The sequence below is a fragment of the Numenius arquata genome, chromosome 23, assembly GCF_964106895.1.
Source record: "Numenius arquata chromosome 23, bNumArq3.hap1.1, whole genome shotgun sequence".
In the NCBI taxonomy this organism is placed as follows: Eukaryota; Metazoa; Chordata; class Aves; order Charadriiformes; family Scolopacidae; genus Numenius; species Numenius arquata.
The window spans coordinates 6,672,201-6,699,663 of record NC_133598.1 but is presented as its reverse complement, the minus strand read 5'-3'; the positions used below and the strand labels follow the sequence as shown (position 1 = coordinate 6,699,663).

General features: G+C 48.3%; 1 protein-coding gene across 2 annotated transcripts; it reads right to left on the bottom strand.

Annotated features, from left to right (window-relative positions):
• Positions 1-1,128: 1,128 nt before the first annotated feature.
• CDK12 (cyclin dependent kinase 12) lies at positions 1,129-27,059 on the bottom strand. 2 transcript variants are annotated; one of them, XM_074162662.1, is made up of 14 exons: positions 26,008-27,059; positions 19,179-20,063; positions 15,548-15,724; positions 14,007-14,146; positions 12,906-13,076; positions 11,913-12,102; positions 11,199-11,255; positions 10,684-10,785; positions 9,269-9,346; positions 8,649-8,765; positions 7,962-8,093; positions 6,987-7,201; positions 4,813-5,259; positions 1,129-2,398 (listed from the first exon to the last, which is right to left on the bottom strand). In XM_074162662.1, exons 1-14 carry the CDS (start codon positions 27,057-27,059, stop codon positions 1,683-1,685), a joined length of 4,479 nt encoding a protein of 1,492 aa, XP_074018763.1. In that variant the 3' UTR covers positions 1,129-1,682. The 2 variants fall into 2 exon arrangements, with proteins under 2 accessions (XP_074018763.1, XP_074018764.1); XM_074162663.1 differs by having other exon boundaries at positions 1,129-2,371.
• Between the last annotated feature and the right edge of the window lie 404 nt (positions 27,060-27,463).

Below are 27,463 nucleotides of genomic sequence, written 5' to 3'. Positions count from 1 at the left end.
GCTGCTCAGGCAGGGCCTTGCACAGGACCAGCAGCATGTAAATATATATATATATATATATTTATATGTATATATATATATATAAAAAAAAATCTATTTATTTTCTCTCCCCCCCTTCCTCCCGCAGCAAAGCCCCCGGTCTGGCTGCCTAAGGCAGGTTTTCCCCACTTCGAGCAGCACCACCTATTCAGGGGCGGGTTTATTTTTAAATTTATCTCTGTATAAAAAGAAATGAAACCAAATCCTGAAGGTCTCCGGGCCCCCCCGGGCTCCCACCCGTTTAACTCTCCAAAAATTAAAAGAACCACCGTACATTTTCCATAGGAAAGGCCTACTCGGGAGAAAAAAAAAAAAAAAAAAAAAAAGCTCATAAATATGTACCTTTGTTTTATTCATCTCTTTTGTTTAAGTCTCATTGAAATGGACAACATGGCAACGTTCTGCGGGAGGAGAAAATTCATCGTAAATACTTGACAACAACAAAAATATATATATATATGCTTATAGAAACCATACAGGAACACCTGGGAAGCCTCCACGTACTGAGACGCTGCCGGGGGGGGCCGAGGGAGCCCCGTGGGGACACCGACCCCCCTCGGGGACACCGACCCCAGCCCCCAAGGATGCGGGTACAAAAGACACTCCTTCGTGGTGGCAACTCCCCACCACTAGTTGGTTTTTTTTACCTTTTTTCTTTAATTCTTTAAGTGTTTTAGAAGTTCTGAATTACAAAGAAATACCCATTTTTGTGAGTGAGGTGTTCTCTTCGGCTCTTAAAAAAAAAAAAAAAAAAAAAGGAAAAAAAAAAAAAAAGATGATTCCCACTGCAAAGCTGTGGCAGGAGAGATACAAACCCCAAAGAGACCCTTCACAAAAGCCAATTTTCTAAGGCTACCGCCAGAAGAGAGAGGACCCGGAGCCGCCCGGGAGCAGAGGGACAGGCGGACGCTTTACGGGGTAAAAAAAGCGCTGTCGGATAAACTGAGTAAAGCCAGTGCCACATCCCGGGGCTCGGAGCCAGCGCCAGGGATCCAGGCGTCTCTGCATCAACATATTCCGATTTCTTTCTCTCTTTTTTTTTTTTTTGTAGGTTATTTTTTTTTTTCCTTCCTTTTTTTTTTTTTCTTTGAAGGGAACTGGGAAAAAACATGCCCAAAAAATTACTTTGGGAAGCAGGCTCTCCCCCAGCCCTACCCGAGCACTGCCCCGCGCCCCCCCCAGCGAGCAGCATGGGTGCCCAGCTCCTGGAACAGGGGCTTTTCTTTTTAATTATTATTTCTTTCTTCCCACCTGCTTGGGTTTGTTTCACTCCTATTTTTAAACATTTCTCTCCCCCTCTTCCCCCCTCCGCTGGCTCAGGGCAGAAAGCTCACCGCCATCCACGGTGGGGTTGGTGGCTCTTAATTTTTTTGTCACTAACCAAGCGCGAGAGGTTTTGGCCAGCGAGACACCCCCGGGGCTGGGGGGGGGACACGACACCCTACGGCAAGCAAAGTGGGGAGCCCCCGGCTGGCAGCCGAGTGAGGGGATACGACGGGGAGCTTCGCAGCAGCTGAAATGCGGACGAGACCTTGCTCTGGCAACAGGGGGAAAAAAAAAAAAATAAAAATTAAAAATAAAAATAGAAAGTCATGTCGCTAAAGGGAGGGAGTGGGGGGGAGCGGCGTGAAAGGCGCCGTCTCTCAGTAGGGAACCCCCCTGCCCCGTCCCCCCCGCGGAGGCACTCGGCCAGGCCCACGGTACGTCTTCCCGTAGGAAGAGGTGGCCTGGGTTGGGGCACCCCAACTGTGACCCGTTCCTGCCCCGCTGGAACCGGCCGTCCCCGCTCCCAGCTCGCCGTAGTTTGGGATTTTGGCCTCGGGATGGACCAGCGCGTTGTTGTTGTTGGTGCTGCTGCTGCTGCTCCCCTCGGCTTTGGGAAAAGATTGCCCCACCGAGTGGATGGCGACGGGAACTCTGGCGAAACGGAGGTCCTGGTCCCCTGGAAACTGGACAGATCCCGTGCCCTGGTAATTGCTGGTCTCCCCGAGGTGGCTCACGGAGCCCAAGAAGGTCCTGCTTTTCCCCAGAGGTTGGGCAGAGGGTTCTAGTAGCGTCTGGCCCGAATTCAGCTCCTCGGCACCAAATCCCCCCTCCGAGCCCTCGGCGCTGTAAGTCCTGGAGGAGTGGGACCTGCCGTAGTCCCCGGCTCTGGAGGGTTGGTGTTCGTGCGTGGCGTGGCCCAGCGATTCCGCTTCTTGCTGGGAAAAAAGCTGGAGCAGCGCAGCCGTGACGGCCGGGTTCAACTCTTGGGCTGCGCTGGAGAGATCCCCTTCGGCCAGAGGCAGCGGCGGCGGAGGAGGCGGCCCGGGGGGCTCGGGGGGTCTCTTCTCTGGTGGGAGAATGCGAGGAGGACACGCTGTGGAAGGGTTACTTCTTTTAAACACCAGCTTAAGACATCACGTGAACAGATATAAATACATTTATATATAAAATAACCCCAAACAAACAGCCTACCGAGAGAGTCTGCTCTCTAGGATGGGCTGGAAAAGAGGCGGAGAGTTTTAAAAGGAATTTTAAAAGGAATTTGTTTCAAGATCAATGCACACTCTCCCCATAATCACCCCGGCCCCCACGCTCCCAAGCGGTCGGCAACAGTTTTTCCCTAACCCATGGGGGGAATTCCTGCTCCCGGATCCAAGGAGGGAGGGAGAATCCTCCCTGGGAGGGAGATGTGGGGTCACACGATGGCACATGTTCCCCCAAAGTGGGGTCTCCCGCGCCCCACTGCACCGGGACCGGGCGAGTGCCCACTGATGGAGCCCTGATGTCTCGCTTTAGGAATAACACAAACCCCAAGCCCAGCCCCAACCCCACACGTTCCAGACCCCAATTGCCCCCACAACAGTCCGAGGGGAGCGGGTTCACCCTCTCGTGTCCCCTCTTTGGACTGTAAAAAGGTCATAAATCAGAACAATCTCAACCCACAAATATCTGCATCCAACGCACAGACTGCCCTGCAGCACCAGGAAATGATTCTGCCACCCCCCAAATCACACCTGAAGTGACAAAGATTTATTTCCAAAGGACCCCTCCGAGCAAGGACTAAAAAAAAAAAAAAATAAAAAATAAAAAAAAAAATCACCCTTCACACCCCCTCCCCGCCCCGTCACCGCGCTCTCACCGCTTCGTGTTACTGCTTTTGGGGCAGGAGGAAGGACAAAGCCCGGGTGGGCGGTGGGAGAGGGAGAGAAGTGCCACCCACCGCGGGGACAAGAAGTGACACGGTGGGACCCGACCTGCTCCGCTCACCAAACCCGTCCTGAGCAACACAACTGGCACTGGCTCCCTCTCGCCCGGCCCCAAAAGGAGGGCGATTAAAAGTTATTACTGGCGATGACGTAAGAGGCCACGAACGCCTGGTTTCAAGCAGAATCCTCAAATCATTTGCAAAACTGGTTATTAAAAAGGTCAAACTTTATTGTGAGAACCAGTAGTCTTCCAGGACCACCCCCTCCACCCGTATCAGTCAGTCCGCTTTAAAACTAGATTGTATTTAAATCCGAGAAAACAATCTTCAGGTAAATTTTAAAACCAAGCTGATTTGGGGACAGTATATCATTTAAAATATAATTATAAACAGAGAACAAATGGTATTTAATTGAATCTGCTCTACAATAACCTAGTTATCTTCCAGTACTAGGGCAAAAAAAAAAATAAAAATAAAGGAAAAAAAAAAAAAAAAAAGCACGATCACAACTGGCTTGTGGTGGGCGGGTGTGTTGAAGGCACGAGAACACAGCACGTTCAGCTACATTGCGGAGGAGTTGTGTATCGGGCCAAAAGAGGCTCCCCGGAGAGTCTGAGACATACTCAGGAGGCGCTTCTAGAATTTGGTGAGGTCGTCACAGGCTGTCGCTAATAATTCAAAAAAGATCAACAGAAACAAAACAAAAAAAAAAACACAAAAAAAAAAAAGACATGGAGACATTTACACTCACCTCCGACAAGGGAAAATCCAAGAGTTCACTGATACAATCAGCTCTTTTAAACACGCCTCTGACTCGCTCTACGAGAACCAGCCCTTTGGCTCGACTGCAGAAGTTGCTGAATTTCAGGACACTCAGAAAAGGCAACTCTGGGTATAAACCGGGCAGAGCCAAGCCGGGCGCACGAGTTTCTTACGCACACGAGTGCCGCCATCCCTCCCCTCCAGCACTCTCCAGCATTCCAGCTCTCCTGTTCTTTAGAAATCAACTCTGCATATCTTGTTTTTCAGTTTGTTTTTTTTTTTTTGAGAGGGCTGGAGGGAATGGTGAAAAAGAGAGTTGGGACAAACAATACGGTGGGGAAAACCTGCAGAGATCCAGTGTCCTGGGCAAAAACACTGCCTGAAGGTGTAAGCTGATTACCGGGGGTACTAAAGGAAGAACTGCCCCTCCAAGGTTCCTTTTCATTTTTTGGAGAAAAAGAACCCCAAACCCTTTAATCTTCAGTGACCTGGGGAGCACTAATGGATTTTATATGCTTTGGAGATGTAAAGCAGAGTGGTATTTTTGTGTTTTGGCTTTTTTGCAGTTGTTAGAGCCTCCTGAGCAGTCCAGCACTTACCGCAGGCAGCGGGGCAGTGTCCTTCTCAGTCTTGAGATCTGAGACCCGACCACATTCCAGCCCCTTTCCTCCTCCCACCCACACCCCCTGTCACTCTCCGTCACCACATCAGACGTCTCGGTTCCTCCTGGCCGCAGTTACACTAGAGGCACTCATAGGAAATACTTTTAATTTTCCAAACAAGTGCACGGCATCCGAGATGCACAAGTCACAACTATTTACCTGCACTTTCTTCCGGATGCACGGTGGGGGTTTTCCTCGGCCCCCGCTGCTCACTGCTCTTCTCCCCGTTGCTCTCCTCCAGGGTTATCACCGGCTCCTGGCTCTTCATCAGCTGAGTCAGCAGAACGGCCAGCACGTTCTGCACATCTCCCTGAGCGCTGGCTGCTTCTGGAGTCGCCGCCGGTTCCTCCGGGAGCTGGGCCTCCACCGGTGGCTCTTCCACAGGTTCCTCGGCCACCACCTGAGACTCCTGCTGTTGAGTGGTGGCTTCCGTCAGAGCGTTGATGGACTGGTTGAGGGCCTCCAGCTGCTGCTGCATCTCCGGGTTGGAGTGGACATTCAAGAGCTGGGCCATCTGGGGGACGCTCAGGTCGGTCTGGCTCTGCAGCAAGTTCAGTAAAACCGCTAATTCGCTCTGGTTCAGCTGCTGGGTGATGTCTCCCAGGCCTGCAGGAAACACAAGCAGCATCACGGGAAGGTCAGGAAAGGCTACACGATATCAGTTTGTAATCCTGACACTGCACATACCAACAAACTCCTCCTCTACGCGAGCCCAGGCCAGGGAATGCACAGAGGCTCCAGGAGGAGGATTTGGGGATAGTTTGCTTAGATTTCCACCATCCGCTTGCCCCTTCCCAGGCTGTGACCAGCTCTGAGCAGCGCTGCAGCAGCACCCCGTGGTACCGTGCACACACTGCACTCACCCGGGGCTGTAGCTGGGAACTCCATCAGCCACAGAAGGAACCATCTTCATCGCCCCCTCAGACCTACCACCACAACTGCTCCTCAAAATCAGCTCATTTGAGCCAAACCTCCCCAATTCCTCAGTTTAGCCAAGCCAGGGCATTCCCAAGGATCAGACTGGTGAAGAAGGAGACCACCAGTTATGCCAGTCCGGGGATGCTCGATGAAGACTGGAAACCCTTAGCCCACCCCAGTGGGAATCGGAGCAGCAGTGGATAAAGGTGCTCCCTCCTGCGCTGGAAAAACCCCGCAGGTTTCCCGGGATGGAGCTAAGCTGCTGTTGGGGACGGAGGGAGGGTGTGTTCCACTGACACAGCAAAAGGAATTAGGTCAAGCAGAAGGTAATTCCTTGCCGAAAGCCGGCCTGGGATCAGAGGACTCTGCCCTGACCTGCAAGTATCCAGGTTGGTCTGAAACACAGCCCTTGAGCGGCATCACCTCCCTCTGCACTGCACTGGAGCGGAGCCTCCGAGTGACAAGTGACAAGGGTGCCCCTTCACACCGACACTGACTTCATAACTCAAACTTTTTGGGAAGAAGGGTGCAAAGGTTTGGTTTTAGAAGCTTAAAATTAAGCTCCTCTCACTGTTTGGCAACTGAGAACGTGACACTCACTTTCCTCAGCTGTTTGTTAATCCAACTACCACCTTTGGTCCATCTGCCATATTTCATGGAACACATGGATCCTGCATTCCCTGGAGCAAGAACTGTCTTCCTCGTTACTTGTCAGTACAACATTTGACACAAAGGAAGCTTTAGCCCATATCTGGGTTTTTATAAGGCTTCTAGAGAACAGTCAGCGTGGTCAGGGCAGCTTTGTACATCTCTACATTCCCAGGAATCAAAATACCAACTATTTTCTAGAGACCGGAAGGCTGGGCACAGCTTTGGAAACAGCACACAAGTTCTGGTCCTGCAAATCTTTATGATCAAGTGATCTTTTCTGCAACAAAGTGCAATAACGAACACTTCTGTCCATGGGTCTGTTACATCCTATGCCTAATCTTTATACAATTTGATCAACAAGATCAAACTTCAGCTCATTTGCAAACCCTTTAATGGCTGCACCTTCCAGCCTTTCAGCTGTTACTTCGCTGGCTTAAGCGACTCAGCGGCTCCTTTCGTTATTCTCTGTGAAAGGACGTTTCAGAACCAATAATATAACTCGTACAACAAATTAATTGTCAGCTCAACAGTGAGTGACTTCTGAAGACCAGCCAGAACGCTCTGCAGCCAGTAGTTTTCACAGCAGAGAAAAAAAAAATAAAGGAAAAAAAATATCAAGATAGGAAGATTCTGGAATGCCCTTTCTGTAGAAATAAAGGTGGAAGAAGAACCAGATTGGCCTGAAAATGGACGTAAGCCCCACACCCAGACCAGAGAGGTCACACATCAGGAGGAACCTTTTACAGACCAGACCGAGCACTGACCTACTGTGTCTCCAGCCCCACACTCTGGTTTGAGCTGGGCCGGCTGTGGGGGCACAGGACTGCTGTTGTTTTTGACAGTGTCTGTGCTTGTAACAGAGGTAGTTTCTTTCCGAGAAACTTTTGATAACGGTGGCTCCTCCACTGCGATCCCGCTTTGCCGCTGCCGTCGGCGTTTCTTGCTCCACAGCTCGTGGCAATCCTGCCAGTGGGGAAGGCTGGAAGAGAACAACACTCCGCAGTTAAAACACGTGGCAAAAAAACCAAAAAAACATTTAATCAAAAAGACCACAGAAAGTTATTGGTGTCATAAGAAAAGCACAGACGTTCCTCTGAGTGCAACCATACTGTTAATCCAAGAAGGGGCAAGTCCTAGAACCAGGAGAGGCAGGATAATTGCACATTAATCATTTAATTTGCACTAGGATCTCACCCCTGATGGACTGGGGTTACCTATAATGCACACAAGCCCCAATGAACACAAGTCCACCAGGATGGAAAGCACCTGCCTTTAACTCTAAAGGAAACAGGAATCTCAAAAGCTACTGCCACACTCGCACGCAAAGCAGCTACAGCAGATTTTTATAATCTGCTTGGTTGGAGCGGGAGAAAAGAGCTGCAGACGGCACAACACTGCTCACCAGCCACTCTGCTAGTCAATTAATAAGCAGCATTAACGAGGCCTGGACAGTCCTCTGTAGCACAGAGGACAGGGACGTGCTACACACTACTCTTGCCTATCTTCCAGCAGACTTTACAGCACCTTACAAGCATTAAATTGAGCTTTATAAAGCCAGCAGAAAACCAACAGCACAGGAGGAGCTGTTTGTTCAGCCACAAGACAAAATGCAAGGGCAGAATTGAGAATAAACCCCACAGAAATAATAATTCAGAGTGAAGAAAACCCAAGGCCAAACCAGCGGCTCCTTCCCCAAGCTCATTAGCAGAGAACGGCGGGGGGTGCCAACTGGAACTTACTCCGGAGGTGCCATTTTGCTGAGGTCCACATCCTTGAGGAAGTCGCTCTGCAGGGCCTGCTCTGCCGTGCAGCGCTTGCCGGGGTCCAGCGTCAGCATGTGGTCCAGCAGGTCCAGGGCAGAGGAGGGGATGCTGCGCAGAGAGCCGGAGACACGGCCCAGTTAAAGGGTTGTTGGGAATGGGGGGAGAAGCCTATTTACGGAGAGACACCCCAGGTCTAAGAAATCCCTGCAGTCAAAATTTATTGCTACGTGATGCAGCAGCTCAAAGACATCAACAGGACATCAGATATGCGATATTTTCAGTCTAATTTTTGTCATTTATGAAAAGCAACTCTGCTACAAATCTCACAAGAGTATCACACAATTAGAGAGCACGTCTCTGCCATCAGACAGCCTCAGCACCAGCAGAACCCCACAGCCAGGGGTGCTTCCCAGGTACAGACCCCAGCTAGAAGTGTCTGGAAGGCACCCGCAGCAGATCAGGTATCTAGAAACGGGACAGTGGCCCCATTCCAGCCTTCCCCAGATGGGAGAAGCTCTCCTGGAGAGGACAGGAGGGGCAGAGGCAAGAAGGGGAAGCACTGCTTTACCCTGCCAGGTAGGCTAGAGCCAAAGGAGAATGGACAGAATGCAACAGAAGGCCATAACCCCCACGCAGCCACTTATCCTCTCTTCTGAAACTCACAAGGAGAACTCCTCACGCAGACGCCTTCGGTATTGCTTCTTGGGCTTCATAGTGTTGAAATAGGGCAACTTGATGACATCCGGCCACACCGCTGGGCAGGGGCTCCCACAGAGCCGGCTGTGGGCCAGAAAAGCAGAGGAGGATCAGCAGGTGAAATGCAGCCAGGAGGAGAAGAGCCACCAACCCCAGTGAAAACGTTTCCTTTCCAAGCAACCTGGTGCACCAATAATTAAGTCTGGGCCTAATTATTGGGTCTTCACTTCAGCAAAGACTAGAGAGCCCTCAGGTTAAAAAGGAGGTCTCAGGAAGAGGAAAAATACTCACCTTGAGTTTATAAACCATCCAACACAATGAATTTTCAGTGTGAGGTGTAATTTAGGTGCATGATTTTTGCACTTAACTAACAGCAAAATTTACTGAGGGTGCATGCGTTGGCAGCCACACGCGATGGTAGGTATGGACACGGAGATGCCCGACTATTCATATCTGTAGTTGCAATCATCTGCTCGTCTTATTTTGCAGGCAGATTAGAGAAAGGGGGCTCTCCTAACACAGCGACTGTGTGCAGGAGCAGTTTCTGCAGCACCTCTTCTCATAGGCATGCATGTGCAATGCTTTACCTGATTAATTCAAGCTGAGCCAGTTCCAGATTGGCTTGAAAAATAGGCTTCTTTGTAAACAGTTCCCCGAGGATACAGCTGGAAAGAGGAAAAGCAAGAGGTCATGGCAGCAAACCCTTGGGATGACGGTTTGAACACTGCAGTGTTTCTGTTCGGAAGCAGGTTTGCCTGAGGAGAGTTATTTGCATCAGGGCTTGTAGTTGAGAACTGACAAACTAACCTACATGTACAGAGTCACCCATTCCGCACAGCTGGGAAATACAGGCACTGGAAGGCTGGGCAACATGTCACGGGCTTTAACTCTTTGCGGGGAAAGGAAGATGTGTCAATAGCATGACAAGAAAAAACGGCCAGGCGTCTTGTTTTCCTCCACATTCAGCCCATTTTAGCTTTTCAGCTTTACCGAGGGATATCTGCTGCTCCAAATTCCCCTCGGCTGCTGGCACCTTACTGCCTGTCATCGCCAAGCACAGGATAGAGCCTTGCACGCACGTTTGTGTGCACACACAACATTTGTACAGCTGGAAGGGAAAGAAAAGGAGGAGGGAGGGGACAACTCTGACTCATTCAGGCCTTAACATCTACCCTTAAACCTTCTGACAGGAAGGACAATCGGTGACAGATAGAGCTGTGGGCTGATACCGGCCACCGAACCCCACTCGTGGCACAGGGCACTGGACAGTAACTGGACCTTGCAGCCAGAGTTTCCAGACATAATTAGCAGGGCCTGACTTTTACAAGCCTTCACTGTTTTTCTACTAAGCTCTGCTGAACCTTTTACCTGCAAGAATCACAATGGGAAGGACAGGATTTGGGAAATCCAGCCCCACTCCTTAAGGCTGAATCTTCCAGTCTCTGCTTCTGAACCACTTGGAAAAATGTTTCATCTTTGTGGCTGAACTGCCCAGACTCCTCCTGTTCACGAGGCTCCCTACACTATTAGAAACCTGAAATCTCTGCTTTAAAATGTCTCCTAGATTTAGCTGAAAAAATTAGGTGACAAACAGAGCGGTCTGAAGAGATTACAGAAAACCTCTCTGTTGGGTTATTAAAACCATCCACTGAAGCCATGACCAGCAGAATGAGCTTGTCACCCCTTCTGATCTCAGTGGCACATCATTAGCAAAGGTTGGTTGGTTTGGTTTTTAAATAGTGAGAAGAGAGACTTTTTTTTCCCCTCGCATGTCAATACCAAGAAAAGTCTCATTCTGGGAGTTTTCACTAAATGCTACAGCTTTAGTTTGGTGACACACACCCATTTTCTCACAGCACAGGATTTTGGAATTATTTGTACGCTCTCACTAACTGGAAGAGATAGAGTTTCAGAAATCAGCACAAATCAAAGACTACCTTCTGTTAGAACTATTCGATGTTCACAGCCCAAACAGGACAAGAGACACAAAGCAGGCCCTTACCCACAGCTCCAGACGTCTATGGCCGGCGTGTAGCGCTCCTCACCTAGCAGCAATTCTGGAGGTCGATACCATAATGTAATGACTTTATTTGTGTATGGACGGCTGGAAGGTAAGACACAAATGTAAATTAACAACAAGAGCCACAAAACCCTTTCAAACTGTATCTATTACCCGAGGCGGTAGGTTGTAGGTACCCAAGACAGAAAAATCTGGCCTGCACCAGGCTGCCGTGACTGACTGATCTCACAGCAAAACGTGGCCCACGGCGGGTCCATGGCAAGCAGAGAGGATGGTTTGGTTCCTTATCAGCTGGTTTGTCTAATGAAAGACTACTAATACCAGCCAGGAGTGTATTTTTCCAACAGCTGGAGCGGCGTTATACCGCTTACACTGGGAATAATTTCTCAGGCAATGCCAGGACTTCCAAGTGAAGGGACTATGTGGATGTTAAGAAGAAAGGAGCTCATCCCACCCACATAAACCATCTCCCCTTCCTCCACCCTGCAGTGCCTCACCTCTCCTCCGAGCTGTAGAGTCGGGCGAGTCCAAAATCTGCAAGTTTGATTTGCCCACTGAAAGACAAAACACAGCTAAGCTCACAAGCTGCAAGCAGGTAAAGGTAAGAAAATCCCACGTAGTAGAAAGGCCTAATAAAGAAGTGTTTGCAGCCATTACTTTTGGATATGCCAGTCTTAATTTTTCAAGCCCTATTTAATGGCTCAAAGAAACACAGGAAAAACCATCCCAAAAAAAAAGTAGTTCAGTCTCATCTATCACAAACCCTTCCCAACAGACCTATGTCCCAGAGAAAATGTCTAGCTGGATATCCAGACATGGGGATGCAATCACACGCAGTGTTATTCTGACGGGCTCAAAGTTCTCTTATGGGTACCCAGATAAAGACCTGAGGATTAACAGCAAATGAATAATTGTTCTCTGTTCTGTGATGAACCCCCTCTCCGCCAAACATCGCCGTCCAGAGAAGAGAGAGCATTCATGGGGAACCACTACTTCCCACCTTAACTCTCAACGGTTTCCCTGCACACAAGCACTTCCAATAAACAGTATTTTTGCCAAAATACCATGGAGACCAAGTGTACACAGAGACCCGTTTAATTCAAGTCAAGGCAAAAGAAAGTTGACCGTAAGGAGGTACAAAACCACGAGCAAATGGCCTCAGGCGGCGAGACTGCCACCAACAGCACATCCAGGACAGGGTTACTGGTTACCTGTTGTTCAATAAGATGTTGGAGCACTTAATATCTCGATGAAGGAAATTCTTTTTGTGACAATAATCCAGACCCTCCATTAACTGTTTCATGAAAGACTTGATATGGTCCTCTGAGAAATGTACCAAGCCGGATTCTAGCAGCCCCATTAGGTCATGGTCCATGTACTCAAACACAAGGTAAAAGGCACCTGGTGTAAAAAAAGAGAGAAGTGATTTAAGACAAAGAGGATAGACCAAGGAAAAGAAAGCCTGAAAGTAGATTCAATTGTTGAAACATTTTTTTTTTTGTGCAGTGTTGAGACTGTTCTGTTGGTGTTTTCTTTAACACAGCCTTGTGATATCTAAGGCTCAGTGGGAATCCTAAAAGAAGTATTTTTCCTTGAGGGGAAGTCAGAACTGAAAAAACTAAGTAGGCGCTCTAATGCATCAAGCTGAACATCTGAAATCAAAACATGCCCCCAAAATAAATACCTTTGAAATCCTGATCATCCATTTTGCTGCTTCTTTCAAGCTAGTTTAAGAGATTACTGCTATGCACAGCTTAAACTGGTGTTTCCTTTGTCTCTCTCATGGAAGAGAAGCCCCAAAGAAAATCTAGTGAGATGCTATAACGTCCCTCTTCCACAGTGGCAGAGGACAAAGTTTTCCAAGTAGTGAGTCTGTTGGCACTAATCAGTGTTAAGTGACCCAGTAAAGGTTTTTTTGGTTGATTTCTTTAAGACTGCTCTTGTGTGACTCCCCAGGAATGCAATGCATCCCTTTAAGGCTGTCTCTACAGCTCTGCAGTGTGACAGCTCATTGTATCTGGAACCTCTCCTTTGATGTGAGGCCAAACCCAGCCGCCAAACTTGCTGGAACCAGGTATCAAGGAGAAATGCAGAAAGGAAAATCTAGACCAGAACTTAGATTTTTAGTTTTACACTAGGAATAAACAACTGGAGTTGCATCACCTCTTTGGCTAATTGAAACCACACCCTGCAGCAAGCACTACCTTTGTCCTTCTTGAAATCCAGTGCATCTTGTTTGTCTGTGACAATTTCCTTCATGTTAACAACACTGCGGTGAATCAGCTGCCGAAGGATTTTGATCTCGCGGATGGCGGTGATGGGGAACCCTTCCTTCTCGTTGTCCAGTCGCACCTTCTTGAGAGCCACCAGTTCACCTGCCAGAACAAGCCAGTGTCAAAGCCCCACACACACCGCCGCTAACAGCTCGGCAGGTTTCCAGGGGGACACTGGAAGTTATGAGTGCAGTCAACATCCACCAAGAAAGAGCAGAGGCAGCTTTAATTATCACCCTAATTTTTGTGGCATTGCTCTGTCAGAAGTTATCACACCAAGAACACCTGTAGCGATAGGACAAGGGGGAATGGTTTTACACTGGAAGAGGTGAGATTTACATGAGATCTCAGGAGAAATGTTTTACACTGAGGGTGGTGAGAGCCTGGCCCAGGCTGCCCAGAGAAGCTGTGGCTGCCCCATCCCTGAAGGGGTTCAAGGCCAGGTTGGACGGGGCTTGGAGCAACCTGATCTGGTGGGAGGTGTCCCTGCCCAGGGCAGGGGGTGGCACTGGGGGGGCTTTAAGGTCCCTTCCCACCCAAACCAGTCTATGATTCTATCTCAAGACAGGTGACCCCAGTGCTCTTCCCAATCTGCTTCAGAGGGAAGTCACAGAGGTGAACATAAATTTACCCTTGAAACCTCTGCAGCCCCTTTCACAAGCTCTGCTGCAATAAACTCTGACAAAGGCACATTTAAAAAGCAGGGCCTGAGTTGGCACCTATGGCTCCCACAGCTATACCTGCCACTGCCACCTGACCCTGTGTCACACTGTACACACAGGGCTTGACTTCACGAGCAGAGAGGGCAGCTGGGCGCTAACTCACACTTCCCAGGATTTCACAGCTTCTCTTCTTTTGCCCCTTTTGAAAACACCTGATTTAAGTGTTTATTCCAGGGCTGGAGCCATTTCTAGTTCTACAGGTATTTGTCATTAACCGGCCTCACCGCTAACGCTGGAACGGGTTTTACGCACACCCACAGTGAGGAGGCTGTGAAGAAGTGGAGTCAATGGGAGGGCACTTGGCACCGACCTGTATCCTTGTCCTTGGCTTTGTACACCTGCCCGTACGTCCCTTCTCCGATAATCCCAATGATATCAAACTTGTCCACGCAGCGCTTCCCCCAGTCGCTTTCCGTCTGTCTCCTTTCCCCGTACCGAGGGCAACAGATTCTGGAAGAGGGAAGAGAACCGTCAGACCCCCGGTGCTCCCATCCTCACAAACACCCAGGCAACTCTTAAGCTGTACCCTAAGGCCAAAAAGCAAAGGGCAGGCACCCTGTCTTTATGCTCCTACAACTCTTTGGCAGAGTTTAATGAATCATGCTTTATAATCCCAACTACTCCAGATACAGGCACCGCTATACAGGAATATTATCCCTTTATTTCATTCAGATCCAAAACCACCCCAGCCAGAACACTCTCACTATCAGATCTTTCCACTTCAGTTATGCGTTTATCAGCTGCATACGGCTAACGAGCCTAACGAGCAACACACTCTTCCACCTGGGGAAATAAGGAGTTCAAAGAGTAAGGAAGACAAGGAAAAATGGATATTACGCCACCTCAATTCTACAGACTTTGAGGCAGCAGAACCATTTTACCACACTCTACCTGTGGCACGCACTTAGATAACCAGATTTCTACAAAGATCTCATTATAGACTTTTAACTCGGAGTATCCTGAAGGGGAACCAAATCAGTATCTTTATCTCAAAAATACCAAAGAGTTATGCCACAGTAGGATAAAAATCAGTGTTTGGAATCTTTTGCAGAAACACTGGACATTTGATTTTTTATTTCAAAGAAAGTGCAGTGAGCACCCTGTGTGCAAAGTGCCAAGGGAATCTGCTTCCTTGCATAAATGTTGTTATCGGGGGAAGTTGTATACACCATGCAACAACTCATAATTAATGCAACAACTAATAATTTGGTTGTGCATGAAGAAAAGGCGTTTGTCTCCTACTCGGAATAACCAATTCCTAGAAGCACCACGGGCTTGCTATAGGGACGCTCCTCAGGAGGTTTCCTGGGCCCACAGACTCAGACAAAATCATGAGCTGAGAGCTCTGGGGGCAGATGTGGCTGAAGACGGGACGTGACACACTCCAGCAATTCTCAACCAGATGGGGCAAGTGGCCTTCAACTGTGGGTGGCCCAAATATGAAACAACTCACAGGAAACAGTTAATATACCATAAGAAAAAACAGAAATATGAAATTTTTTCCCCTCTACATTTCACTTCCGTCAATAAAGATGGCACTCCAACAAGTCTGGGGACAAAAGAATTTATAAAAGTGAACAAAATCTGGCTAAAGATGTCTAAGTGCACATTAAGAGTTTTCCCCATCCAGTAAGCGGTGGGGAGGCAGCTGAGAGCTGGCAAAGCAGCTGCCAGCTTCAATTCCAAAAACGACTGTGCTTTTAACAGCACCGTTTCCGCACAGGGCACAGAGTCAGCTCTTCCAGGAGTGCTGCAGCACACACCGAGCTTTGGAAACGTATGATAGCTGTGTGAAGAAACAAAACCTAACAACTCCAAAAAAGCCAAAAAACCCGAGAAAGTGAGCCTTACTTTGGTCTCTTTTTGAAGGGTTGCTGAGGTGGTGTGGCTGCCTTTGGTTCCGGGGAGTCAGGAGGAGATGGGTCCCCCCCAGGGAGCTCTGGAGGGAGCGGGAGGTCCGTGAGTAAGTGTCGTGGTCTCTGCTCTCGGTCTTTCTTCACAGGTTTTGGAGGAAGAATCTCTTTTGGACTAAACTCCGAAAAGTTAATACAATACAGAAGTCAGACTTAACAGCCAATTCACAAACAAAAAAAGCCTACTGTAGGACAACAGCTCTATTTGAGAATATAAAGTTAGGAGCCCAAGTTTAAGTCCCAAAATTAGCATAGCCAAGTATAAAACAAAACAGCATTAAATTTTACAGTGATAATACATCAGGAGAGAAAAGTGTTAGGTTTGAACATACTCTCTTCAAATAAACACACCCCTCTCTGCAACTAGGACTTGCTCAATTTGCACAGACAAGTACTAATTGTGAGTTTCCTGTAAGACAGGGCAGGTTATCAGCCAGCACCCACTTTCCGACCCCCACTTCCTCTATTCAGTCCATTTATCATCATGAAATTAAATGCATGACTTGTTAAGGACCACTATAAATACTAACCCAGAATTAAACCTCTGTACACAAGTAACTTTTCACTTCTTGGCAAGGATTGATACGTAGCTCTAACTTGTGAAAATTGCTGAGAAACCAAAAGCTAACTTTTTTCTCTTAAAATAATCAAGTTACCAATGGCATCAGCTTGGTTTGGACTGGCAAGAGTCCCCTAAGCAGAGCATAATTTCCTTCTCATGTATCAGCAGGGAGAATTCCTAGGTCTGAATAGTCAGGAATTCTTCTCCATGCAAATCTCCACTTCACCAAGAAAAGAAAAAGATTAAGAGATGCAAACGACCTTCCAAGGTTGGTTTTTAGGGCAGCCGGCAGGAGGTTTGCTGTTTGTCAGCATCACCAGGTCTAAGGCTTCAGCACAGAGAACTCCGCAGAAATGAACTGATGGAAGTAGGTCATTTTCCCAATTTTTTGATTAGGCACTGCCTAATCTGCACAAAAATCTCTTGTGAAATATAGTTAAGAAAAAAGCAAGACAAAGAGGACACTATTCTGGCTCTGAGACCTTCTGTAAGAGAAGGGGGAGCATCTTCTCCCACTGCTACGAAGTCACCAGGCAGCTGCAGAACCAACCCCACCTCACACCAGCGCAGCGCTCCAGTCACCTGGAGCCCAGAGCTCCATCCTGGGAACACCAGAACTGGGAGAGCTGTATGGGCTGAAGCCCATTAACTGCAGACTCTGTGGGTGCAGAATGACACCCAGCCGGGTCACTTCACTAAGGCAGAATCCATGCTGAACCTCTGAAGAGGTTCTTCAGGGCAGGATCTGGACAGCCAGGGCCTGGAACCACCTGTAGGAGGGAAGAGACTTCCTTCCAACAGAGCAGATAACCAGGTTTGGCTTTCTTTAAGGCTATTTGAAGCACTATCTAATGTCACCCAGTTCCTACAGGTTGAATGTTCACAGAAAAAAAAAAAAAGCAGGTTTTTTTATTTGACTTTTTGTTGGGCATTTCACCAGGCACTTCCCTCCAAGTAAGACAGACAAACAGACCCTCCGGAGCCACCCAAGCTGAAAAATGACCAAGTGCCCAACTGCCCAACAAAGGCTCCTCAAAGCTCCCTCCCTTCTTCCCCTCTCCTAAAATAGCAGGAATGCAATCCATCCGGTCTGCATTTTTAACTACCAGTGCTGTGAACAGGCAACCAGATGTTCCCAGGATCCTATGGAAGCTACATAACTCCTGAGGGCAACATCAAACACAGACAAAGTTGGTACCACTTGTTCCTAAAGAGCTTTTCCCCTTCTCCTGCTCCATCTCCCGTGAGGTGAAGAGACCCATGGTGCACCTTGACCGACAATAAGCCTTGAGAGCTCAGAAAGCATCAAGAAAGGTTGAAGGGTCTCTACCTGAATTCTCCCAGCCTCAGCACATGAAAACAAAAGTCTAAGAAAAGTCCTGTCCATAAATACGAAGGCAGTTGCTGAGAAGCGAGCTCCTGCACACTCAGTGCCACTGGACTCAGCAAAACGAAGCGGGATTTCCTATCCTTTTATTGGGAAAATGTCCCTGTAAATCCAGTTACTAAGCTAAGCCACCAGCTCTATTATCACCCTCCTAAATTCACAGTGATGGCAGAGATAAAAGACACTTTTACAAAGCTAAGCCACACCTGGGTGGGAGGAAAGAAGAGCTCTAGGTGTGAGTGGCTGAAAAATAAAATACATTGTTTGCAGCACAACTTCTGTGTTTGGAAATAAGGGAAGGCAGCAGCAGGATCTTGTTTAGACTGGGATTTGAGTTGGGGAAAAATCTGCAATCTGTTAAAAGCTACTGCTCATCACAGACGCGTTTAAACTAAATAGATATTTACTGAACAACATTACCCAGCTTGGGAAGGGCAACACAAACACGCACAAGCCTAACTTTTATGTCAATCACAGCGACAACATTACCCTGATTTACATCGATACCGGGACAAACCATGAAAATCAATGAAATGAATCACAATATGTAACATACTGTGTTCTCTGCAACCACAGGGTAATTATATCAAGTCATAACTATCATGTAACACACTATTAATTAAAAACCGTGCTTTACTAACCAAGGGGATACCTAGTGCAGCTTTAGCGATGGCTGGAAAGATACAGCGGTTGCTTGGGAACTACAGGGTATGCAGATCAAGTGAAAAAAAGTAAAACCCTATATATCTGTGATGACCTTACATTAACAGCACCACAACATACTAACAGCTACAAAAGGAAAATAAAATAAAAATCTGGGTTTTCTTCTTCTCCATCTTGGATATTCCGTTCCACTCCCCTCTCTCCCTCCCAACTAAAAAAAACCCTAAAAAACTAAATTTTCAGAGAGCATCACCAGCCCAGAGCCACGGTTACAGGACAGAACCAAGTCTGCACGTTTTGATTAAAAGTTATAAGAAACAGAAAACTAAAGTAGGTGCAGTTTCACTCCTCCATTTTTAAACTCTTCTGCAACAAACACTACCCACCACTTCAGCAATAAGGACTGTATTAATTATTCAATAATTAAGACAATACCTAAGTTAAACCAATGCCATTTTTCACACGAGGGCACATTCGATGAATTTGGAACAGAAATAGCTCTGGTTTCTGTCCTTTCATTGGAATTGTTAAGCTCTTTCCTGGTACTTAAGTACAAGGTTTTGGGGGAATTAAACAAAAAAGCAATTTCAAAATAAGTCTGTGCAACTGGCTGCAACGCCAAGGGGTGCATTAATTCCAGATCCATGTTTCATTACCGTAATAAATATCAACAAAGAGCCACATGAAACCTTTACTAACCACCACTAAAACAGCGGCCAAACCTCTCTTTCTCACCGGGCTAAGATGGAACTACCTGCACAGGACCATAAACCCTCACACAAACCTGCTGAGGCTGCCACCAGGAATCACCAGGGCAAGAATGCATGTATCCCAGAGGCAGAATCTTCAGTGTACCTCGCAGGATAAGCTAGCAACTGTCAAACTAACCCCCCAAAGATCTGTTTATTTCAATGTTTTGCTTTTAAATGCAGACAGGACGCTGTGGTGTGACCTTACCTATCCAAGTCATCTTCCCCAACTAAAATAGGGGGGAGCGGAAGCGGAGGCAACGTTGAAGTTTTCAGGTGCGGGATAGCAGCCGTCACAGACACTTGTGTTTTTGTAGCGACTTGGAGAGAGGACTGAGAGTTCACCTGAGAGGATAAAGTAGACGTCCTTGGGTGGGAAGAAGATGGCAAAGACGTTGGGGCTGAAGTGGGGACCTGGAGGGGAGTCAGTTGGGATGGCGGCAAAGGCGGAACGGCAGGCGATGGAGGCAAAGGCGGCAGCGGCGGGGTCGGAGGCGGTGGCGTGGTTGTGGGCAGAGGTGGAGGAGGTGATTTTATTGAGGGGAGTGGGGGGGGAATCTCCTTCTCTGCTGCCTCCGTCTCTTTCGGAGATAGGAGGTCCTCTGCCGCTGCTACAGGCTTCAAGTCTTTTGTTCCCGTCTGTTTTGAATCTCTGACCGGAACAGGGTGTTTCCTCTCAGAGTTCTCCTCTGCCTTGGTTTTTGTTGTCTCTGCAGGGGCTTTAGTCTCTGCGTTCGCGTACAGTAAATTAACTAATTCTGTATCCGAAGACGATTTTTCAGATTTAACAGTTTTGATGACCTTTTTAGATTCCGTTCCAGACTCCTTGAGTTCAGCTAAGCTGTTCTCCTTTCTGGATAGGAAAACAGGGGAGCCCTTTGCCTCCTTCCCATCCACCTTGGCCGCAGCTGCCGCCGCCGCTGCCCGCTCCTTCTTCTTCCTGCTGAGTTCTGCCCCCAGACTGGAGTTCAGTGGGAGCCTGGTGGGGGATATACTGGAATGGCGACTGCGTGACCCAGACCTCTGCTTTTTACTGTGAGATGATGAATGTCTTGAATACCCAGGACTTCGGCTTCGGGATTTCACAGATTTCCTGCGGAGAGAACGGGGAGAAGATGAATGAAAGGAAGCATCTTGCAACCTCTGAGCTACTCACCAACAGCAATAGCTCTCTGGGAAAATAATCCCATCCCGTTATTCGTCAACTAAGTTCAGAGAGTCCATAACACCTGTCTGGAGAGAGAGTAAAGCTACCAAAATGAGTTTATTGACTAAAGCAATACAAATTTCAGGTCATCATCCAGCCTTCCAGTGTCAGGACAATCATATTGTTGAGACAGAAAGGAAGGATGAAGACCGAAGAAGCCCCAAGGTAAAGGCGAGATCCCAGATACAGGTGCTGAACAGAAGATTTCAGTCCAGAGGACGAGCTAGCAGTTTACCGATCTTTCCCAGTAATTAAGTACAACTTTAAAGGAAACAATGGATAAAATATGATTGCCCTCCCGGGAATGCCGCCTCAGGAAACATCTCAGTTCCAGATGATTTCCCACCCCCCCGGTTCATTTACTATCATCAGAACTTAAATTTGCAGATTGCGATTCAGGAGAAGGAAAAAAAAAACAACCCAGGAACTTTAATTCTGTTTGAGGTATTTTCTGTCCAGAGGGTCTCAGTTGTCTTCTACAATAAATGGGCTCTAAATTAGGTGTATATACAGAAATAAAAAAGCTACACTGAAAAATCTGTGTTGTGAAATAAGCAACGAGGAAGGCAGGAAACACCTCACGCCATCAGGGCGGGCAGCGCTAGTACGGGGCCAACCCAGTCAGACGGCAGCAGTAACCACAAGCTCAGAGACTGATGTGGAAACAAGATTAAAAAAAAATAAAACGGAACTGGAAACTGGTACTTCCAGCGTCCGTGTCAAAATTAAGGACAAGACAGAACAGTTTCCTCCACTTCAGGAGGAACCGGGATTGTGCAGGTGATGAGAGGGCACACTTTAACCATGATGGGTTTAGACGCTGCGTAAGCCAATGGGAAAATGACAAGATTTGAGATCAGGTCCTATGAATATCGTAATAGAAACTATCCTCACAGTTTATCTTTAATCTGTGATTTATTACCCAGAACATACCTAGTTTTGAAAATACGGGATTCTCTCAAGCATAGTCCTACACTAGTTAAAAAGAACAGCTAATAGCAGGTTTAAACACAGGAGATGCCGGCTCACTTGTAACCATATTCGGGATGCAATTATCATGAGACAACAAACATTTGGAAAATAAACTGGAGAACTGAGACAGACCACCACCAGCACCTCCAAGGCTGGCCACAGCTGTGACCGCAGGGGAGGTGAAGGCAAATACAACCCCAAACCTCACTCTGACAGTGGGCAAAGAACACTACGACTGGAGGTGGTCCTTACCTTTAGGCTTACTAAATAAATAGACAACCAGAAGGAGAAAAAAAAAAAAAAAGCAGCATCATTTGAAGCCACTCAACTATTTTCCTCTTCACCACACTGTTCTGTAACGGGAATGCTGCCTCAGGATCCTCTCCTTTTCCAAGCCTTCTGCTTAATGAATTAAAGGTCTGACACAGTTACCATTTAGATTGCTGTTCACCTGCCGCATCCCAGTGCAAAGGTGCCAGGAGCTGAAAAAGCCATTTCACTGTGGCTCAAAGACATTCCCAGGCTAAGGAAAACATTCCTAATGAATCCTGGAGGAGGTAGTTCACTGCAACCACAAATAGTTTTAGGTTTAGCATTCCTTACTACAATTCTTTCTGATTAAGATGCTGCGATACTCAGTTTTCTGCTCCCCATCTTCCATCCTTCCCCACAATTCCCACCACCAGTTATTCCAATTCAACTGGTTGCAGAGTAACACTCTCAACAAGACCACTCAGCAGATCGGACAAAGTAAACTTCTCCAGAAGTGCAATTTTACCTTATTTTTAAGTGCTACATTAGAAATGAAGCCACGGACACCTGCATGGACACAAGGAAGAGAAAGGCAACGCTGGAGGCAGTGGTGGGATGCACAGATGGAGGAGTGCTGCGGAAGGCACCGCAGAACCAGCGCTTCCAACCCGGAGAGGGCTGGGGACAACCCTCACCTTCCACCCTCTGCTCCACCAGGACTAAATCCACTTCTCTCCTCCCAGTAGCCTTCTCCGCTCCACAGGCGCCACTCATGCTTTTTTTCTCTCCAGTCATCTAATGATAATTACCTATAGTTATTATACAAAGAGCTGTTGTCTCTAAGCCCATTTTCCAGCTTGGCCTCTTTGTTAGACCTGAAACAGGCTCCGCATCCGGAAGCATGTCTGCTTTCCCATCAACACAACCAGTTACAGACCAGTACAACAAACCTTACCTCACATCATCAGACCATTAACGGCCTCAACACCACCACCTCCCTTGCTGAGGGGGGTCTTCCACAGCACCACTGCCTTTTACCACCCCTGGGTATCTCAAAAAAGATGCAGTAATACAGTAGATGTACAGGAAGATTTTGCTTTTTAAACATACTCTTTCCATCCTCTGGAATGATCATTCCAAGGCTTTACCTGCAGCCTTTTAGTCAGCACTTTTACCCCTTTCACCCTTAACTCCGCAGCTTACTCGCTGTGCTAAGATCACCCGGGATGGGTGGGGGCAATTCAGTCTCACACCCAGTTCTTTTTCTGGATAAAAATGCTCTGGGGTTAAAAACCACCTTGTTGTCTCTCTAGCACTGGAAACTTGAAATACAAGATATTAACCACAACAACTGTGAATTAACATAAAGAAGTCAGAGATGATGGCTCATGTAAAAATCCAAATATAAAAAAAAGCATTATTAGATTAATTTAACTGATATAATCAGACAATGAGAATGGTCTTTGGAGGAGGGAATGCCAGAACCCTCCAGAGCTCCTCACGCTCGGAAGCACCACAGCTAATAGCTGCTGGCAGAGGTGACCCCGAAGCAGTTGGCAGAATAACAAAGCCCCACATCTCCATACTCCCATGTTATCCACTATGGAAACTCCCAGGAACATCTACAGCCACTAAAACATTCCACCTGCTCCAAGCCACAACAGAAGCGAAGAGTAAAGCGCAAACTAGTATCTGGGAAGCCTGACCGCATACCCCGTGCTCTAATTGCTCAGGAAACAAGCTCGAACAACAGGCCAGCGTTTCTCATTTCTGAAACGCCCCACAACCTTCCGCCGTGGCGAGGATCCACGTAAGAGTGGCCACCACGACAGCACGTGCACACACTCGCGCTGCGCCGCTATACTTAGCAGAGAGCACAACCCACCTCCAGCGAGCCGCAGGGCTCTGGAATTTCTTCTTCTAGTTTTAGCTGCAACGACAACAGTTGTGACAAGGAACGGAGCACCACATCTGCTATTTTCCCTACTGACCAAATCATCCTCATTTCCTCCTAAGTTGAAAAGCAAGTTGTTTTGCACAGTCATTTGACATGCAAACACTCTGCGTTTTCTCCAATCAGCACAGCACATTGATTCAGCTCCCTAACACTGCGTTTTGGACGTGGAGATTAAAGAAAACACAGAACGCACAAAAAAAAAAACCACTATACTGTCAGGCAATGGAAATAATTCAGTGTCCCAGAAAAGCCTGTGTTACCTCCTCTGAAGAATTTAAGCCACAGTCAGATGTTGGCTGCGTGAGTGAGTGTGCCAGATAAAGACGTTTTCTCTCCCAGACTGTTCCTGCCCCTCTGCAGGAGCCAAGAAAAGAGATCGGGCAGTCACTCTGGTGCAAAGTCACTTGCCTCCATCTGCAGCAGATCAGCCCCAGCTGGGGAGAAGGCTCAGCCCGTCCACTCCTCCAGGTGAGCTCCTGAAGAGCCATCAGTTGAGGGGCAGCCCCACTTTTGGCTTCTGGAGCAGACATTTGGCCATAAACTCACACCAACTGCCCCCCCTGCACAGGCTGCTGCCTCAGTGAAGCAAACCCAACAATGAATTATAACTTACAATTTGCCTAACATGGAAAACGCATTAAATTCCTTCTGTCCCTTTGCTAGAATCACTTCAGGCAGATGTTTTCTGAAGGCGTAATCCATATTTTTTGTTCTGCTTTAAAAGAATAGATCAGACAGTCAGTAAGTTCTGCCCAGAAAAAAGAAAAGAGTAGCAGGTTATCAATCAAAGTCAGAGATTCAAAGAATTCAGTACAAGCTGAGCGTAAACAGTAAGTAACCTTTGGAATCTCTTCTGCTTTGGGGTCCAGCATTTTGTCAGCAAGTCAAAGATGCCCTTAAAAAGTTTCTCAGGTGAGTACGTAAGGTCAGGGAAGCAGCACAGGGTGCTTCAAAGTTGCTCCCGTAATTAAGATTGGGAAAAGATAACTGCTTGATTTCTCAAGTCAGAAGCAACCAGTCATTTACTGAAAGAGTAAGGTTCAGGTTCACCTGGGAAGTGGAGTAACCTGGGGGGGAAAAACCACATCTTTGTGTACAACTCCGGTTTCCACATGGTTTCTCTCTGGTTAGGGCTGGACATGGACGTTTAACAGGTGCCACAGTAGACAATTACATCATGAAGCATACAGATGTTTTCCACTATTGTGTTCTTACTCCTCCAAAGGTATTAGCAAATCACATGTAAGAGCAGTGCCACCAGGGCAAAAAGGATTGAGGGGAGGGAGAAGAAAAACATTGAGGACTATCCCTCCGAGTCTCTCGGGTGCACGCAGGGAAAACGGGGCAGAGGAGGCACAGCCTGAAAGAAATTTTCCCTAAGTAAAAATACAGCAGAATAAGTAGATTTTTACATAACAGCTACCAGGGTGCTAAAACCAATGCACCTCTCGCAGCAAGGAGAAAGGCACTATTTCAAGCCCACTAGAGAAGCCAATATTCCTGAAATGAAGAGAAGAGCTCTAGTAACAAAGGCCTAATTCCAAAAGCCCCGAGTTCTTTGGGAACTGCTGATGGCATAAACGCACAGCGGAGGCAGCCTCTTCGCTTGCGGCTCCTGTTTGGACCAGAGGATGCAGTATAGCTACCACAGAGCAGAGCATTTCTATAGCCATTACATTCCAGGTCACATCTTAATCGCCATGGAGCTCCAACCAAAGCTCCACAGCACCCATGGTGACAACTGGAAACTCACTTAACATAAGCTGAAGCTAGAGGGAAAAAAAAAAAAAAAAAAAAAAAAAAAGAATCAACATTAGACTATGTATTCAGGTATATAACAGGATGATTAACCAACACCTGAAATAAAACACACAGAACTACCTTCAAATAATAGTTTCCTTCTGTAGGAAGGTTACTGACTAAAGGAAAAAAAAAAAAAAAAAGAGAAAATTATAGTTAATTCAAAGTACAGCTGGTTCCTACTCGCCCTTCCAGAATGCCCCCATTTCAGAATGGAAGGAAGAAACTCTAGCCCTGAGAAAAGAAAGTTTAGGCCAGAAAGATGGAGTTTACACGTGGTCATCTCTAATTCAAGGGAAGAGAAAAGACAAGTCAGTTCAGAAAGAGCAAAATACACTCAAAGCAACTACCCTCCTGAAAGCGAGATCAATTTTCCCCACGTAATAAACATATAAAGGCTTCCAGAAAAAGGTGAAAACATTCTCCCTGGCTGAGCTTCTTGCCAGGGAAGTAGAGTAGATGCCGCACCAGGAGCTGAAGGGCTCCGTCTGCCTTCAGAGCACAACCCTCCCCAGGAGCCCGGGCCCTTCTGCGGGGGCCACCTCCAGAGGTGGGTGTAATTTAATCCCAGCAGCTCATTCAGCCCAAGGCTCTCTGCAGAGAGCCAACATGGAGGCTGCCTCCCGCCAGCCAGGGAGGTGTTTTCCAAAGCGGGAACACCATTTTAAAGGGAATTGCCACCAACCCAACCAAAAGCAATTCCCCACAAATCACCCCACAGCCAAATTAGGCAGACAGTGACCCCCACCAAACTGAGGAAGGGGGTTAAGCCCCGCCTCCCCATGCCCAGGCTCCCCCTGACACTTCCCCATTCCCCGGGGAATGGAAGGCAACGATGAGAACACGCACCTGGCGATGGGGCTTCGGCTCACAGATCGTTTTGCGGCAAAAGGGCTGCTCGAGCGCCGTCGGCTGTAAGGGCTGGGTGACCTCCCGCTGTAGGACCCGCTGCCTCTCTCGTAGCTGGAGGAACGTCTCCTGTTATAGGGGCTGATGGACCTCTGCCGCCGGCTGTAAGGGCTGGGAGAGCGAGTGTTGGACTGGTAGGCCACGGGCTCCTTGTAGGGTGGGCTGATGGACTGCCGGCGTGAGGAGCCACCGGGGCTCTTCCTGTAGGGATCGTAGTTACTGGATGTGTGAGAGCGGGGAGGGCTGAGATCATACTCCTGGATGTAGGAAGCTCCTGAGGGGCTGTCATCCAATTTAGGGCTGTCAGACCATTTTCTGTGAGGACTTCTGGATTTCCGCTTCGGACTGTCGATCGTTTTGTAACTTTTTGGAGCATCCCTTTTCCGATGGCTTTTACTGCGCTCTTTGTGGCTGGACTTGAGCTCCCGATCCTTCCTGGACTTCTCCTTGTGCGCTTTGGCTGACCGGGACTCCTTGTTGCTACTCTTTGAGGACAGTGACTTTGGGCGCTCCTCACTTTCAAGGAGTCTCTTGGAGGATCCCGATATTCTCTCCTTGGTGGACCCGGACCTGCTGGATGCTTCCAGGCTCTTTTCTAACTTCCTCTCTTTTTCTGCCTGCTTGCTCTTCATTAGCTCACGAATGCGCTTGTGCTGGTGGTGCCGGTGTTTCTGTATCCTCTCGCTCCTGTCCGCTTTCCTTTCCTCATTCTCCCTCCTGTCCAGCTTGAGGGCCACATCATCCGAGAAGGTATCCGAATCCGAACTGATGTCATCATACTCCACCAGCGGCTTGATCATCGCGCCCAAGGGTGCCGCCGTCTCCTGGGCTGCCAGTGGTGACTCCTTGGAGTGCCTGGACTTATGCCTCTTGTGCCTGGAGGCCAGCCGGTGCCTCTCCTTGCTGTTCGAGCTCCCGCTGCCAGGCGTGTGCTGCGAGGACCCCCCGCCGCCCCCATCCTTCTTGCCCCCATGTCTCTCCGGATTTGGCATTCCTCCTCCACTGTGCTCGAGAGAGGGGAGGGGGGGGGGAATCCTCCAAAACCCCCAAAACTTCAAACTTCCTCAGCGCCCGCTCCTGGCACCATCCACCCCGGCCTCAGCCCTCCCTGCCACCAAACACCCGCTCCTACATGGGGAGCGGGGCAGGGAGCGCGGCCCCGCCAGGCCCCGGAGGAGGCGGAAGGAGGTGTGAGGGGGGCAGGAACCGGCAGAGGGAAGGGCACCGGCCTCACCGCCTCATCCGAGGGGCCCAGGCCCAGAGGGGCAGCGCCGCGGCCGGGGAGGGCACCCCGGGAAGGCAAGGCCTGGGCCCGCGATCCCTCCTCACCCCCTCAGCACCGGGGGCGCCCGGGCCCCGCGGGCCGCCTCGCGGCTCTCTCAGCCCAAAGGCCTAC

Excerpts from the sequence above, each read along its gene's own strand:
- CDK12 (XM_074162662.1), bottom strand. The coding sequence starts at position 27,059 with ATGCCAAATCCGGAGAGACATGGGGGCAAGAAGGATGGGGGCGGCGGG. Across the intron at positions 11,256-11,912 it reads AACATCTTATTGAACAACAG|TGGGCAAATCAAACTTGCAG; the intron begins GTAACCAGTAAC and ends TTTGTCTTTCAG. Across the intron at positions 9,347-10,683 it reads ATAGACGTCTGGAGCTGTGG|CTGTATCCTCGGGGAACTGT; the intron begins GTAAGGGCCTGC and ends TCCTCTTTCCAG.